The 17,422-nt window shown below is 30.8% G+C and overlaps 1 protein-coding gene across 2 annotated transcripts; it reads right to left on the bottom strand.

The window, feature by feature from the left end:
* Positions 1-291: 291 nt before the first annotated feature.
* LOC145594471 (agamous-like MADS-box protein FUL-L) lies at positions 292-7,257 on the bottom strand. 2 transcript variants are annotated; one of them, XM_081650777.1, is made up of 8 exons: positions 6,859-7,257; positions 3,473-3,560; positions 2,846-2,910; positions 2,070-2,169; positions 1,829-1,870; positions 1,691-1,732; positions 1,464-1,576; positions 292-980 (listed from the first exon to the last, which is right to left on the bottom strand). In XM_081650777.1, exons 1-8 carry the CDS (start codon positions 7,044-7,046, stop codon positions 869-871), a joined length of 750 nt encoding a protein of 249 aa, XP_081506903.1. In that variant the 5' UTR covers positions 7,047-7,257; the 3' UTR covers positions 292-868. The 2 variants fall into 2 exon arrangements, with proteins under 2 accessions (XP_081506903.1, XP_081506904.1); XM_081650778.1 differs by having other exon boundaries at positions 3,473-3,557.
* Between the last annotated feature and the right edge of the window lie 10,165 nt (positions 7,258-17,422).

Raw genomic sequence — 17,422 nt, 5'->3', positions numbered from 1 at the left:
AAGCCAATACAAACAGCCAGTCAAACCAGCCAATCAAACCAGCCGACAGCCAACAGCCAGCAGGCAATTGCCAAACAAGGCCTAAATGGCTGCGGTGCAATGATGAAATACGAAAGTACTCCGTAGTTACAGTTATACATCAGCTCATTGCCATTGCATTCAAGGAGTAGCTCCTCATACAGGTCAAACCCAAGTATTAGTTGAGGTCTGTCTATTTAGCTCATATTTCAATCAAGGTTTATTTGATTCTGTGGATTTATATCATTTGTCGCAAAAATTATAATGTATCTCACTGGCTAGCTTAGCAAGAAGGGGGTGCATGCTTAGCATAGGTGACGAATTGTGCCATTGTTTCTTCATACGTAGTTCTTGGATTAGCATTTACCAATTTTAATGTGGCTATTCAACTTATCAACTTATGATAATCAACTTATTCTCACTAAATTCATTATTTCATAACCCCATATATGTATGTATAAACAAAAAATTTGGAAAAAAAAAAAAAAGTGATTTACTACTATTCAGGCTTTAAAATCATGAAGATAAATTCTCCTGCAATGCAAGGTGGAACCTTTGTACACCAGAGATACATACATTCGAATATACCAGAATACATTCATACTAAAACTTACTAGATAATTTACTAAAATACTCGTAATTTACTAGCTAAGCCGTGAATTATAATGAGGTAAGGTTGTTTAATTTGGAAGCAACCAAACACCTTTGTTTTTGGTTTTTGCAGTCTAATATTATGATTTACAAATAATTAGTAGAAGCAAGTACGCATACTTTTAGCATTTTTATCAGAGAACTCAAATCATAGAGCATTGATCGATCGAGGGGATCAACGAATGAACAACACTTGTTACTAACCAACATGACTAAACATCCATGCCGGAATATTAGTGCTTGTTCTGGCTGGAACTTCAGCTTCCGGGTTCGCTTGCTCCTCTAATTCTCTCATCTCCTGATAAGCACCTCTGTATAAAAAAAAAAAAAAAAAAAAAAAAGCCTGATTATATATTAATCTATTAACTTTATTTTAATAATTTTATGTTCCACTTTCATTTTCAAAATACTAGTACTGAACTGTTTGTCTTGAAACCACCCAAATCTAAACATTAAACAATAACTAAACAATGGACATTATCTTATGACCTAAAAAAAATGGCCTTTTCAAGTACCTAATGAAGTAGTAAATGAACTGTTTACCCAAAAAAAAAAAAAAAAAAAAAAAACCAAAAACCCTTATTTATATTTGTAGATTAATGCTATAACTTTTCAAGATAGCAAACTTAGAGTCCAAAAAATTTGATCGATCTAAAATTATTTTTACATCATTTGAGTGTTAAGATAAGGTGAGAATGCATAACCTAAAATCCCTTATAAGTAACTCTATGATATGGTTTTTACATCATTTGAGTGTTAGATCTTTCGCGTGTGCTAAGAGAAGAGTTGCTTACCCAATGGTGAGAGCAGGAAATGGAAATGGATTTGATGTTGGTAACAGGAAGAGTTGGCTAGGGCTTTGATCGTCTTTTTGTGGTTCCTCGATCTTCTTATCATTCTCCTTCATCTATTTCATATTGCAATGTATATATATCAGATAAATACGAGTACATACAATATAAATGATCACATACTACAAGAAAATCAAAGAAGAAAGTTTGTGTAAGAAAAAAAAAAATACCAGTTTGGATAATTGGTTATTTTGCTCCTGCATAGCTTTTTCCTGACAAAAGTTTAAGCTAAGCTAGTTAGTGAACTGATAGATTTAATTCTCGCACACAAAGAAAAAAACACAATTAAATTGAAGGATGTCGCGTACTTTTTTGTGGAGTTGAGAAATGGATTCATGCATCAGTTGATTCTGCAATTGAAGACAAGAAAGTAATATTAGATATAAAGTAGCAAGTCACATATACATGCTTTCCAAGATGAAAGGTGCAATAGTAGAGTTAAAAATAACTGTTAATAAAATGTTCGGATTTAGTTGTCATATTACTAGTTTGATCAAATTTCACTATCGCTAAAGGTAACGTGTATATATGCAGTTGTATAGTATATACCTTCTTGCTTCTGATTCTCTTAAGAGCTATGTCAAGTTGTTGTTCCAGATGTTGGAGTTCCCTCAAGCTCAATGCATCAGTATCTTCTCCTACATAATGCCTGAAAAGTGCGCCAATAATAAATTATTGAATTCCATTGTATTTAGTCCTTAATATTAATAAATGCTCTGTGTAATTCCATAGATATCTAGCTATTTCTTTGCAAGTGTTCTGTGTTTAGTTGTTGTCAAAAAAAATTAAAAAAAAAAATTTAGCTAAGACAATCTATTAGTGAAAACAGATAGACATACTATTATAGACATACTATTATAGCTCTATAAGCATGTCTAGAAGACTAATAATCAACCTCCCTCTATCGAAAAACGAAGTAATTCATATTGGAAGGATAATGCTGCATACTCCATACAACATACTCCATCCACATTAAGATTTCAGATTTTGATGGAAAATTCATAGTCTACATAACTGGACTTACATGTGTTACCTTATTTTATACTCTACTGTTTACATACAGTTAGGGTTCTTCATTCTAGCTAGGCCTTTATATGAGTAAATAAAAGGTGCTATAAGATGAAGCAAGTATAATTCTCTAATATTTTTCCTAGTACAAACAACCAGTGGTAAAACGGTGTTGGAAGTCTGAAGATCAAAAACACGCTTAATGTAGCTTATAAATACAACTAATTAGTTCCAGAGTCGATATAGAGTTATATTCATTAGCTAAGACTTTGAAGAACTTATGTTAGATAAAAACGAGGGAATTCTGTATTCATTACCTCATGTTCCTTTGTAAGACTTCGAGTCTAGCAACGAGCTTTGGGTATTCCATAGCCCAACTTCCCTAATCAGGAGTAGAACATCCAAAAATAATAAGGTCAGAAATTTCATTCAGCTGTGTAGGTCATTTTACTCACATTTTGGCTCATATTAGCAATTAGGTAGGTGCTCAGATTCATAATCACCCCTGTTACCCCTCTTCTCTTGCGTGTTGAGTATTATGAGAATCGATTCCAAGACAAAGATCCCGGTACTGACCTAACTCTTACCTCTAAATCATTCACTTAGAGTTCATGTTTTGGCCATTTCATGAAAAATTGATAGTTTTTTTTTTTTAAGGAAGCTACTCTATGTTTTACACTTTAACATGTACACTTTGAATAGATTTATTACTTACATATATGAATTAGTCGGAATAATTCAGTGAAATTATAGTACAAAAGGCGATATATATTCAACTATTGTATGAATAATGTATATCAAATGTTGAAAGGTCATGTCATAGAAGGTAAATGTAACCCTTCAGTATAGTGTAAAGTCACATAATTAGGAATGATTATGGTATTAAACATGAAATTAAGGGTTAACATGAACATCGTCGTACTAATCCAGTATAATATATATACCTCTTGTTGGGACTCTGAATCAGTAGCAACAAGCTGTCTCTCTGCATAACAGTACCTCTCATACCTTTCCAGGATTCTTTCCATGCTGCTGCCAAATACAGTAAAATGTATGTTTAATTACATTAATTATACTACAATTATAATCAAGGAATTAATCAGAAATGCTAATATAACATGAAACATGTGTACAACATACATACAATATAGTATAATCAAACAATGCATTTTCTATTGTTAGATTAATTATGCTAGAGTCTCCATGATTAAAAAGCTTTTATAATCATTAGTGAATGTAACACTAACTAAACTCCGGATATATGTCTAATTATAGTACATAGTGGCCCCTTAATGCTAATATTATTTCTGTTTTACACTGATTAGTGATTACTTAACCTGTTAACCACACTTATAAAGGTCATCATCAATAATGGGGACCCAAAGAAGCCCTATAATTAGAAATTGATCAATCAAAACTACCTTCGCTTTTTTTTAATGAACTTTAATTTCATGCGTGTAACTTTGAAAGGATAAAGAGACAAAAAAAAAAAAAAAAAATCCATTTCACTATAGTTGCAATAAGCCAATAACATACTAAACATAGATAGTCTTCAATTCATCTGCCAAGACTTTGACCAATGAAGCTAGTTGACATTTAAAGAGATACATAACTTAATGCATACATTTGATATACGGTGAGCCCATCATAGTTATGAAACAATAAGTTTGTGTATAATTTTACAAGAGAATATTATAGGTGTTCCTTGATGTATTATGTCATTTCCAAATGTGATAATTTACGAAGAAAAACACTTTGTACAAATATAATTGCATAAAAAACGCTAACTAAAGTAAATTGGAGTGTGGACGTTTAATTGTATGCGGTAGTCTTAATTATTCATACAATTGCATATATATAGAGGACTAGTGATTGATTATATATACAAGCAGCCATAGATAGTCTGCTAAACTTGTTTTGAAATACTCGATCTTGGACAAAATGGAAGTGGTACTAATTGCAAAAACGGAGAGACAATTTAGACTTTGAACTCAGTCTAATTTCACGTAGTCTAAACTTTTAGTTCAGTAAAAATAATAAATTCAGAAAAGTTAGATTTTGGGAAATTAAGTTCAGGTGAGTAAAAATTAAGTTAGAATTAAGGTGTATGATTTGTCAATTTTAATTGGAGAGACTAAAAACTTTGTAGAGGTGTGCAAACCAGGGTTTGTATATCTATTTGTATTACGGATCGGAGAAGTTGTTTAGATTGATCGACAAATTTGAATTACATTTTTTTGCTTTATAAGGTATTTGAAAAATCGATTAGTTGAGTTGCCGGAATTTATGATTCAGTCTAGTTTAGGAAAAAGGTTTGTTTTAAATTTTTCTCTACCAACAATGCTATATTCCTCACTCTATTTTCACTTATTCATGTTTAAATGTTTAATATGAATTAAGTCAAGTTCCAACATACACATAAGATATGGGAAAATAAGTCACATAAAATAGAATAAGATTTAAGACGTTTAAATTAGTGAAAAAATACTACCCAAGTAGATCACAAGTATAGAGTAAAAGTTTATTACTTAAAAACAAAAGACAAAAATAAATAAAGTATTGATTCAATTCCAAAACATTTTAAGTCTCCGTTAATTTGATCGATGATTGGAGCTTAAGACTGGCCATCACTATCTAAGTAAATAAGCTAAAGAAAAGGACTAAACAAGACTCAAAATTTTGTTTTAATTAAGGGCCACACAAAATACAAAGGGCTAAAAATTAAGATTAAGCAACAAAATTTTAACCTAGTTCTAAAAGTTATGTACATGAATATAAAAGCCATATTTTCATAAATTATAATATTAAACAATTAATTTGACTGGCTCTTCGATCAAAATAATTTATAAATGTAAAAATTCAGTCCCCAAGGTAGAATTACTCCTAGCTGTATTATCTCACTTATAACAATGGCGATCAGCAGCCCTTTTCATATAACACATGATGATATATAGAGTGACCCTAACCCTAAGTTTCATCAAAATATAACATCAATTATATGAAATAATAAAATTATTAGATTAAATAAAAAGTACTAGGTTTTAAAGGGGTGGCAAAGTTGTGAAGAGCCCCATAAAACCCACACAAAGCTCAAGATCACAAGGCTTAGCCAAAGTTATGGACACTAGTTAGATTAAGTTTGGCCCGTTATCCAAGACTAAACTTAAGAAGCACTACTACACAATACACTTTGATCCATTATATCTGACCACTTAACTAAACTTATTGTACTATATAGTGTAGCTCGTTACGTTATTAAAAAGTAATGGTGCACTAATACTTGTCGGTTTTAAATACCAATACTATAACTTACGAGATTTTTTTTTTTAAAAAAAAAAAAAAAATTGAGCAACCTTAACAGTGATTAGTTAAAATTTTACAATCCCTACTTGACAAGCTCAAAACCTTGAAGATTTTTTTAAAGTCAATAACTTTTGCTTAACCAATCAGAGATTTGTTATGTCCGTAAAATCTAGACAACTGGATAAAACCGATAGATAATGATCATATCCACTGGATCAAGTAGTACTAGTATTGGTAATTTTAAAATTATTTTATTGCACCCAAACAATAACAATTATAGTAAAGATATCAATATAATTAATGTTGTTATTTTTACAATACTTTAGTACCCAAAAAAAAAGTAAAAATAAATAAAATTTCAAAATAATTAGGAATAAAGAGTAGTCAAATCCAATGCATAGCTCCAGCTTAAAATATAAGCTAAGATACATTTGATAGTTTGTTGTTAACATCAGATAACCAAATATCATTAGAATTGAACTTGATTTTGAATCACTAATTTAATTAAATATAAAACAATCATAACATATGAAAAGAATTAAAATGAAATTAAGATTTTGAAAATGTTGTTCTTGAGTTCTTGAACAAAATGAGGGGAAAAAAAACAGAAGAGAATGTTATTAACTATGAAGGTTCATGTAGACAAAAGAGGAGGGAAGAAAAGAGACATAAAGAACTTCAAATTGTACATAAAATTGACATCATTCGTGTCACATAGAGTTTGTCGATGATATTATATACGGAGTAAATTTAATCACTTTTTGGGCCCCCGCCTAACTTGACTAAAGAGAGTAAAGGTATGTACATCTTAACATCTTTAAACTCTGTTTCCAATTGATAAACAGAATTCATACTGGGTAGTCGATAACACCATATCAAAAATCTTATATATATATATACACATATATAAGCGGCGCTGTTTCACACCACATTGATTTTCAAATTACACATCATATCATTGATTTATAAATTTAAAAAAAAATAAAAAAATAGATGCATGAAATTATAAGAAAATGAAGAAACAAACCTGGAGTCAGTACTAGCATACTCAAAGAGTTTGCCTTTAGTAGAAAAAACAATCAAAGCAACTTCAGCATCACAAAGTACAGAGATCTCATGAGCTTTCTTCAACAACCCAGATCGCCTCTTTGAGAATGTTACTTGTCTACTAATCTTGTTTTCGATCCGCTTTAACTCAACTTTACCCCTTCCCATTTTCCCTAATTCTCGATTTATTACTTCCTCTAATTTCTCCGAGTTAATTTTATGTAACGACGACCACAAATTAAACTTGGTTATACATATTTTGATGTATAAATATTTATATATGTTCGTCCCAAAATATATGAAGAGAAGACTAGTAAAACCCTTTTTTTTGGAAAAAAAAATAGTAAGAAGATTTAATTATCAATAGAGGAGAGAGAAAATGAAGAAAAAGATGAGCCAATGAGAGAACATGGTTGGTTTCTATTTATGAAGTTGAAGTGATATTTTATTTGTAGGGAAGAATGAAAAAGAAGGGAAGTAGTGTTAGTAGTAGAAACTTACTAGAGAAGAAGGGTATGCTTGTTTAAGATAGTTTCTCAAGGAGAGTGAATTTATGGTAAAAAGGGTAGTTTTGGGAAAAACTAGGTTGTTTATGTTGTCGCTTTGGTATTGGTTGTCAACAAATTATGGAGCATATTTATACATACAAGCTAAGATTTACAAGGTACTACTCTCTTTTAGTTTTTGTAGATTTTATTTTGCCAAAATTGTCTGTGTTCTAGTTTTTTCTTTTATGATTGTTTTCTATTCACTATCTTCTTTTTGTTCGATTTGTTGTAAAGTTATCTGAACTTATATAAATTGCTATATGAGCAGTTGATAGTTAGGGCATGTTCTCATTGACTGAACTCAGTTGAACTGAATTGAACTAAATTGAAGTGGATATTTTATAAGAAAACGAAATTAGGAGTTGAATTGAATTGAAGTGAACTGAACTAAACTTATTAGAGCTGAACTGAACTGAACTGAAAATAATCGTATGAGAACAGGCCCTTAATATGATTTTTTTAAATGTATTTGAAGTACTTGTATTGGGTATTTTGTGTAGCTCGTATAAAAAACATTGTCAACTCTAATCTTAAATTGGAGTATTTTTTTTTAATAGCTTGTTTTTTAAAAGAAAAGACCATAGTCAATTATTTGGTACTTATGGTCAATTTGGTAATCAAAAGTCAAACTATTTACTCATTTTTTAAAAAGACTTTTTATCTAAGAGTAGTTCATTACATAAGTTGTAATGGTGTTTTGTCGTTTTGTAAGTAGTTAATGCCAAGGCAGTTATCAGATAATAGTTGTTAATGTCCTTAATGACTCTCAATTTTGGTGATACAAAGAATGTCAATTGGAAGAAATAAAACATAAAAGTGATGGTCGTGAAAAAAATGGTTAATTAGTCAAATAATTTGATAACATTATGAACTTTCGCAAATTTAATGTTAAAAATCTTGCCATCTAAATTTGAGTATTTCTTATTTGTAATCAATTAATCAATTCAATAAAATTATTATCTTTAGTTATTTGATTAAAATTTAGTATTTATTCTCAAAACTAGTGTTCACACTTCTCCTTGTGAAAATTATTACAGTAGAAGCTCTTTATTCTTTAATGGTACTCCGTAGTACTTTGCAATAATTCAGTTCTCCTGGAAGAAATGTATGTAATCGTTAAAAATTCTACAATGTCATTCTTTAAAAATGACACCACAACTTGCTGATGTGGCAAAATCTGATTGGTTTGTATTTTGTATTTTTATTTTCATTTTTAATTATTTTTAATGTCCAAAATGTATTAAAATTGTATTTTATTATTGTATTTTTTTCATACATGTATTTATTTTAGAAATACATAATTATAAATTATGAAAAATCTAGTTTTATAATTAAAATTAATTTTCGAATTTATAATTATAATTAGAAATCATAAAATTAAATTCACATCTACGTCAAAATTTTTTATCATTGTTCATCATATCGTTCATCGTTCATCGTTCATCATCATCATCATCATCGTTCATCAATCATGGATTTGCTGCCGGACGGAGAAGAAGAATGACAGTCGGAAACATTGCCTGAAGACTGACCATATCATTCCCGAGAAAGTCGCCTAAAATCTTCCTGAAATTGACCGAAACCGATCCTAAAACCATCGCCAAATAGCCAAGAACTGCCATGCCGGAATGCCTATATTGTAGCCTAAAAACCGCAACAGAAACCCACCCCAAAACCAATCAAGAAACCCACCCAGAAAGACCCCTAAAAGAGAACCAAAAACGCACCCAAAATACGCCTAAAACCGCTTGAAAATTCGTCGGAACCTAGAGCCGCCGCCTTGAACCTTCGCCAGATATACGTGCGTCGGAATAGTCGCCGGAATTTGCAACCTAATCGCTGCACCTAGTTGCCCAGGAGAGATATCATTAAAAAAATGGCCATTAACATGATGAACACCATTGTCAATTGAAGAACAATGAAAACGGAGTATTTAAATTGCAGTTTTTTTTTTCTTTTTTTTTTTAAGTTTGATTTTCAGATTTTTAATTATAATTTAAGTTTTGGGAATGATTATTTTTTTAAAAAAAAAAACTATAATGATGTATTCTTTATATAAATACATGTATTATACATGTATAGTACATTTAGCCTTTTAAAAATAAATTGGAAATTGGCCAATTATAACTTGACACATCATTATGTTGTGGTGTCATTTATTGAAAATCGTACGTATTTATCTCTTGTGAAAACGCACTATTGAGAATTAAGGTAGGTTGTTGTTATTATTGTAAAGCATTATCATGAACTCATTGTACGTATGGTATTTAACAACTTAGTTGAGGAGCTTTTACTCTTGTGCTTAATAACTACTCCACTCCATTTAATGAGTGATCTCAATTTTTCTATGATTCCCTCCCCTTTAAATTAACTATCACTTTAAAAATAAATAAATAAATAAATTAACTATCGCTTTCACTTTCTTTTTATGTAGTACAGAGTAATAAATTACTCTCTCTTCTTTTAGGTTGGTAAAACGTACAAAGTAATAGTTTGACTTTTATATATCGTATAATTAATTTTATTCATAACAATCTCAATTTAACCAAAAATTTATACATTTAAATAAATTTTACGAAGTAATAATAAGGTTTATATAGATAATTTCATAAAAGTAAAAATCAAGTTGATAAGCTATTTTATTGGAACATTTTATTCAAAAAATTTCTTCATACTATAAATTCACTTAACAAGAATAAAAGATTATTAAACGCTAATACTCATATCTGATCTTGTCCATCTTGATTGTATAAGTTGCTAAACTATATATACAGGTTTAACAAATTGTTTAATTCTCAATGAGAAAAAGTTGGTACTCCCTCTGCTCCACAAATAATGTTGACTTCCACAATTGTCATTGCACAACTTTGATCGTTTACATGCTCACTCTAAAAAAAAAAGTTATTTTAAAAGTACAAAGCATATAGATTATTATTAAAATAAAAATAATAATAATTAAAAAAAAAAACATTAGATAGTCAAATGAGAGCATAATGTAAACATTGTTAAAGTCAACATGATGTAATATTTTTAGAACAAAAGAAATATCGTGAAAACATAAATCAAAATCATAATTATTTGTACTCCATATGATCGAGTAGTAACTAAAGATCGAATAATAATGTATTGATAGTGTAAAAGTTAACATGGTGTAATATTCCGAAGACGGATTGGTTAATCTTAAAACGAGAGAAGAGAGTGGCTAAGTTGGGATGTGTTGTCAAGAAGTGAATGGGAGTGTACAAAAATGTGTTAATGTTGACAGCTAATTAAGAAGGTCGTGAAAATTGCTGTTCATTCTTCAATCTTTTCCAACAGATAATAGTACCTCTTCTTCCTTTCTGACCGTTTTCGTTTCGCTTCCTAATTGGACGCTGCTCTTTTTCTAATTTTTTTTACTTTTTTTTTGGGGTGTTTCATATTTAGTATTCCTACATGCTACTGTAATATTGCATATCACGTACATAACAGTCATCATCATCTTTTTTACCTGTTATTTATGTCAGCCAAATTTATAACATCATTTTAAATTAACTATTTAACATTAACTTAGAGCTTTTTTGGTTGCACTTGTTTGACATACTCTATGTAGTACGGATTTTCTAAAAAAATGGTTAGATCCCTTATATTTTGGTTAACATGAAATTTGCAAATTAAATTGGAGAATTGCAATTTCACCTTATGCAAATTACCTAACCTTATACATAATATTTAATCTTATTTTTAAGTAAAATTAATTCATTAAATAAATTGCCATACAACATCTACAAAACAATATGATGAATTAAACAAATAATTATCAATTTTATTTAATAATGAATTCTTTCGTCAAAACTACTATCGTCGAATAGATCTTGCAGTGTAAGACTTCTCTTGCATATCACTTAAAGAATAATATTTCGATTAAAAATAATTTGCTCTAATGACTTATATTTTAGATTAAAGGGAGGATGATACATCAACGTTTAGACTTTCAATCTTTACACATCTTTCCAACATAAATTCTTATCAATAGTGGAACACACATGAAAAAGGAAGATTGCTTCAAACCCTTCTTTTTAAAGGCCTTCTACTCAGACAGCAAAATTCAGATTTGATTTTCTTGCCCTAATGTTTGGATTGTGATGTGCTTTAAATTTTTCGAACCTTTTTTATTTTATTTTTTTCTTTATAAGAAGGATAATGGTACAGTATAACAGTAGTAACTACTAACAGTACAGGAAAATGGTAATACGAATAATAGTCAACCTGTCCATTTCAATTGGAGCTTATCCAATGAGACTAATTGAGTACAATTAAGCACCTTAGAATGAAAATTACAACCTTAAATGATGACATTTCCACTATTACGATAAGCTAACTGTATTAGATGACATCGGCCCTGTTTGGTAGTAAGCTTATTGGGGGTATATTAGCTTATTTGACTAACTTTAGCTGATTGACTAGTCAAACAAGCTAATACAAGTGTTTGGTAGTAAGCTTATTGGAAGAGCTTATTCCACTAAATAAGCTCTTTTTGAAAAAGCTCATTTTAGGAGCTTTTTCAATTAGCTTATTCATTAATTATTGTGAAATGACACTTATAACCTCATTTAATTTAAAATCCTATCTAAACTACCTACCCCACAATCATCTTATTGGTCATTTCACATACTCAATCAACTTTAAGCTATCAGCTATTTACCAAACACTTTTATAAAATCAATTAATACAATAAGTTAGTCAAATCAGTTATTAAAATCAGCTAGTCAAAATCAGCTAACTCAATCAGTTTCAGCTTTCAGCTTTCTCCCAAACAGGGCCGATGACACAAGACATTAAAATTCTTTCAATCTAAGCCTTCAATTTTGTCGCTTAGCTCATAAACATTCAAATTCTCTATTAGGATTATATCAAATCTTTTATTTGAAATTACTTAGAATTTTTAAACTAGCTAGGGAAAAACAAGTAGACCTAATGAATGAATTGAAGGAAATTCATGTACTACCTCCGTTAATTGTTATCTGTAACTTTGGGGTATTATTTGAGAGATATAAAATATTCCAAAGTTGCAGATAACAATTAACGGGATAGTATTTTCGAGTCTAATTAAAACCATCATATAAAGCCACGTCTAAACACCGTATGTGCACGCTCGTTTCAAGCTAAGTGTACAGCCTAGCACAAATGTTCCTTAGACAACTACATCTCCAAAGCTCACGCTTTAGCCCTCTCAAGCCCTAACAAAGTAACAACCCCGCCTTATGCAACCACTTCATCACAAGTTCACAACCATCCACATTCCACACAATTCATATATGTAGGCCTTTGGGTCTAGGATCTTGAACGTTACTATAAATGCTCTACTTACCATTTATGTACATAATCACATAATCTTAATCAATTAATCATTACGGAGTAACTCTTAAAAATTTCGAATTACCTCCACCTTCAATTCCAAATCAAGCTAATTTGAAACTGTACTATCTTAAAAACTATTCAGAGAATAAATTGTCAATTTGTCATATGGAGTATGTAGATTTTTTTTTGTTTGTTAACTATCAATTATCTTTATATTACTTTTATTTAGGTCAAAATTTTGACCTATAAGCCATAATCTTCAGTTGAAAATTTTCTTCATTGGACTTAATTACCTTCTCCAAGCTAAGCACTGGTTTCTCTATCCTAGCTATAAGCAGTCTCGTTCTGTCATCAAATTGCTACAATTTATTCTTAAGATACTTTAATTTGTTGCCGTTGGCTTTGGCAACTTGGCAATGTGTCCTTCTTGGCCACAATCTTTCTTTCTCAATAAAATTTTCATTAAACACCGGAGCGATCGAGTTTAGAGTACACCCATAGTTATTCGCTAGCTAGCACCTACATTTTCTTGATTTTAGTCTTTTAAAATTAGATCGACAAAAATGTTTATTTTATGAACGCTTTTTGTGTACAACTGACCACACAATGCATCCGCTTGTAAAAGAATAAGGTAACCCCTGTAATACTGACTGAGTAGCCCCTGTAATACTGACTAAGTAACTCCTATGACACTAACCGAAAAACCCCATAGATCACTGACGAATTAGCTCCTGTAACACTAACCGAGTAATCCCTATAACACTAACACTTGTAACACTAACCGAATAACCCCTATAACAATAACGAAGTAACCCCATGATAATTGGTCATCACATGTAAGAAGTTGTGTTAGGCCCTGTTCAATTCAACTTACTAGTGTGAACATAATACATACAAAATGATTTATTGAACTGAGTTGAGCTAAACTGAACTGATTGGAGCTGAACTGAATTGAACTGAATAGAGCTGAAATGAATTGTTTATGAGAGAAGGAAATTAAGAGCTTAACTGAACTGAACTGAACTGATTGGAGCTGAACTGAACTGAAATTAAGCTGAAGAGAACATGCCCTTACATAGTCTAAATATACTAATCAATTGTAAAATTAACTTGAGATCGAGCATCCCTTGCTTTTCCTGAATTTATCATATTTGATCATATATGTTTTTATCTCAACTTTATTTTTTATTTATTATTTATTTTTTTATTTATACTAGATTTTTAAGGTAAATTAAATAAGATAAATTGAACTCATCATTTGAAAAATTGAACTATATGTTGAAGTAACCAGATTATTTATATAAATAAATACTTCTACTAAACAACATCAATTTATTCTTGAAATCTTGGCACATGTCAATGTGTAAGATAAAATCGAAAATTTATGAGGTAATCTCAAAACCAAATAGCAAAAATATTATCAGTCTTAGGGCTTGTTCATATTTACTTAATTTTAGTTCAGTTCAGTTCAGTTCAGCTCCAATCAGTTAAGTTCAGTTCAGCTCTTAATTTCCCTCTCACATAAAATATTCATTTCAGCTTAATTCAATTCAGTTCAGTTCAGTTCAGTTCCAATCAGTTCAGTTCAGTTCAGTTCAGCTCCAATCAGTTCAGTTCAGTTCAGTAAATATGAACAGGGTTAGTCTTCTTCCCTTTTATTTTGTTATGACCACTCGTTATCCTTCTATTATAACTTTAGTTTGTTCAGTTTGCCTCATATATAGTGATCACTCAGTTGGAATTATTTGTTAAGTCTTAGTCTAAGGTAAAATGCCTTCATATTCCATTCTACTCTAAAAAAAAGCATCATTTTATCTCGGAATTTCTTACTTCAAACTCATAATTCAATTAACTAACGACAGTTGGAAGTAAAAAAGAAAAGAAAAAAAAGAAAGAAAGAAAGATATAATTCAGTATACATTGAGAATCAATGAATCTTATTTTGTTTCCTATACTATTACATAACAGTCGAATAAACTACTTTAAAAAGTTGCGCAAATACAATAAATATCATCCCCAAAGGTAGCAAAAAGATCATTCAGGTTAGACTCGATGTAGGTTATATTCGATTATTCGTTTAGATTACGTATTTCTATTACCAAAATAGAATGGAGAATTAGGAGCCGGCCAGTTTAAGTCTAAGGTTTGCTTTGGAATAACGCATCGTTCTAAAAAAGATTAACTACAAACTAAAACCATTCATAAAAATTCCCTTAGTTAAAGTCTTGGATCATATTTCATGGCTAAATTCAGGGATATCAAAGCATATGTTCTTTGGTGGTCCAAGTTTTTATTTTAACACTAGATTATATTAAAATGTAACACATCTAAATGTACTAAACTTTGGGTACAAAAGGCTAATATATGGTTGAATTGAATTCAAAGGTAATTGTGGTCCCCATATTTATAGCTTAAGCCAATGGTAATTTATAAATTAACAGATAAACATGAAATGAAATAAAACTATGTTTTAAGAATTAAGATTAATTTGCAGGGTATTAGGGGACCATACCACAAAGCCTGCATCAAATGGACTAATTAATTTTCATAAAATACAAGATTTATTCTCTTAAAAATCTCTTTAATCACACTATCTTTGGATTCTTGGACATTTTAAGTATGGGGGACCATTGAAGCAACAAAGGAAATTTCGGATCATAAAAAGAAAGAATTAAGAGGACCAACAAAATTAATTAATTTAATTATTTGAAGGGTTTAATATTTTTATAATCTTGGTAAATGGGGTGCAAACTATCTTAAAACACGCTGCGCAACGACCAAAATCATCTAATTCCATTTATCCAATTACAGTACAATTCTTTTAATTGAGGATGAAATTTGGTAGGCAAATATGTTTGCCATTGTGCACTGAACCTAGGTTTATACTCCATTTGCTGGTACTACGGAGTACTAAGGGCATGTTATGGATTAATTAATGTGTGGGCCGGGCAAGCAACTTGAAATGCGAATCACTTAGACTCGACATGTATCAAATTGGCCTAATCCGGCATATGCTCACCATAAGTAAGTCATGACATAGGCACAACGATTATTCATAGTATGGAACACCGACACAACCTTGGTCAATATATACAACACAGAATTTTCTTGGACCGTTTCAAGCATGTTCTATTTGAGCACGAGACTTATAAACACAGTACGTGGGCTGTATATCAGGCCCATGCGCTCATATTCCGTTAGAACAGTCCTATGATCAAATTAGGTTAACCAAATTGAGCTGAAAAATATTAATATTAAAATAAAAATTTAAAAAATCATAAATGACAAGGGAATAGAAATGAAAGTATAGGGATGCACGAAGAGTTGGAAATGGTAAAGTTTCCATAAGAAGGCAGGGGAAGAAGGAGACATCCTGTACGAAGCTAGGACCTACGTTCCCTGCCTACGCCAATAAGTCCAACACCTAACCCAAAACTATGTATCACTTTAAAGTTTGATCCGTACGCTAATTCCATATTTTTATAGGTGCACTAAACTATACAATTCTAAGTTTTTATATCTTGGGTGCACTGAAGTGAATAAATTTTATCAAATGCAAATTAACAAATTATTAGTGTTTGAGCATTTCTAGCTAGTGACTCCTTGTTACCAAATTAGGTCACACTTAATTAGTTTTCATTTACACACCAAAAAAACCGATGAACTACTAACTTTTAAAACAATATTTATTTTCGGTGAATTGTTTTGTTAATCCATTTATTGTCCCCTCACTATGTGCCTTGTCGAGTTGATGTTGTGTAGGGATGTTGGGTAATCTTCACCGCACATGAAATGAGTTACCTACTTAATTTACACAAGTAGAATACTCCAACTTCCTTCTACTTTGTCCAATGATATATAAGATTGATATTTCTAAGTATTTGAGCATTCAAGGTGAGAGAAGTGACCATTGAGTTACAAGAAAAGCTAATTATTCACCATTATTTGTTCTTTCACGAGGTTTTATAGCCATTGTAAAGGATGCAGAAGCAAGAATTGATGGAAACCCTTCCAAATAAGATGGAAGACAAACCCTACAACCAACAATATCACCCGTGATTTTAGATAAAAGAAAACAAACCCTATATAATATGAGTAATTTATATCATATCTGTCAAATCTAACTGTAAATACCCATCTAATATGATATTCTTGTTACAGAGTACAGATTATTAAAATTGCTAGTCACTCTTTTTCTTAGAAAAAAATATTGTTGATTCACACTCTACTCATTATACCTCACTCTTGCAAGTGGGAGTGATGAAAAGACAATGATCAAATACAAATTTCCCAAATAAATAAGACACCACAAAAAAAACACTTGGAGAGTGATGGCATTCACATAGCCACATAGATGCTTCATAATCTTGTTAACTTAAGATGGACAAGCACGTGAGGTGTTGGCCATTGAATGATGGGCAATTAGCCCAAATTGATGGCTGTACTTGACGTGATGGGCCTTTTTCGGGCGTGAAAGCGAATTCTAAGACCCTGATTGGACTACCCATTTCTAGGAAAACAACGATAAGAACGCACCACTGTTCACTGCGCACCACCTGTCGACACTCGATCGCCACGAGGTCCACAAATGGCAATTCTTTACTTTGGCCCGCTTAAATTCATTTTACACGGTGCGGAGAACATTACAAAGGTTTA

The sequence above is a fragment of the Chenopodium album genome, chromosome 19, assembly GCF_948465745.1.
Source record: "Chenopodium album chromosome 19, dcCheAlbu1.1, whole genome shotgun sequence".
NCBI classification, from domain to species: domain Eukaryota; kingdom Viridiplantae; phylum Streptophyta; class Magnoliopsida; order Caryophyllales; family Amaranthaceae; genus Chenopodium; species Chenopodium album.
This window is presented reverse-complemented; position numbering and strand designations above follow the sequence as displayed.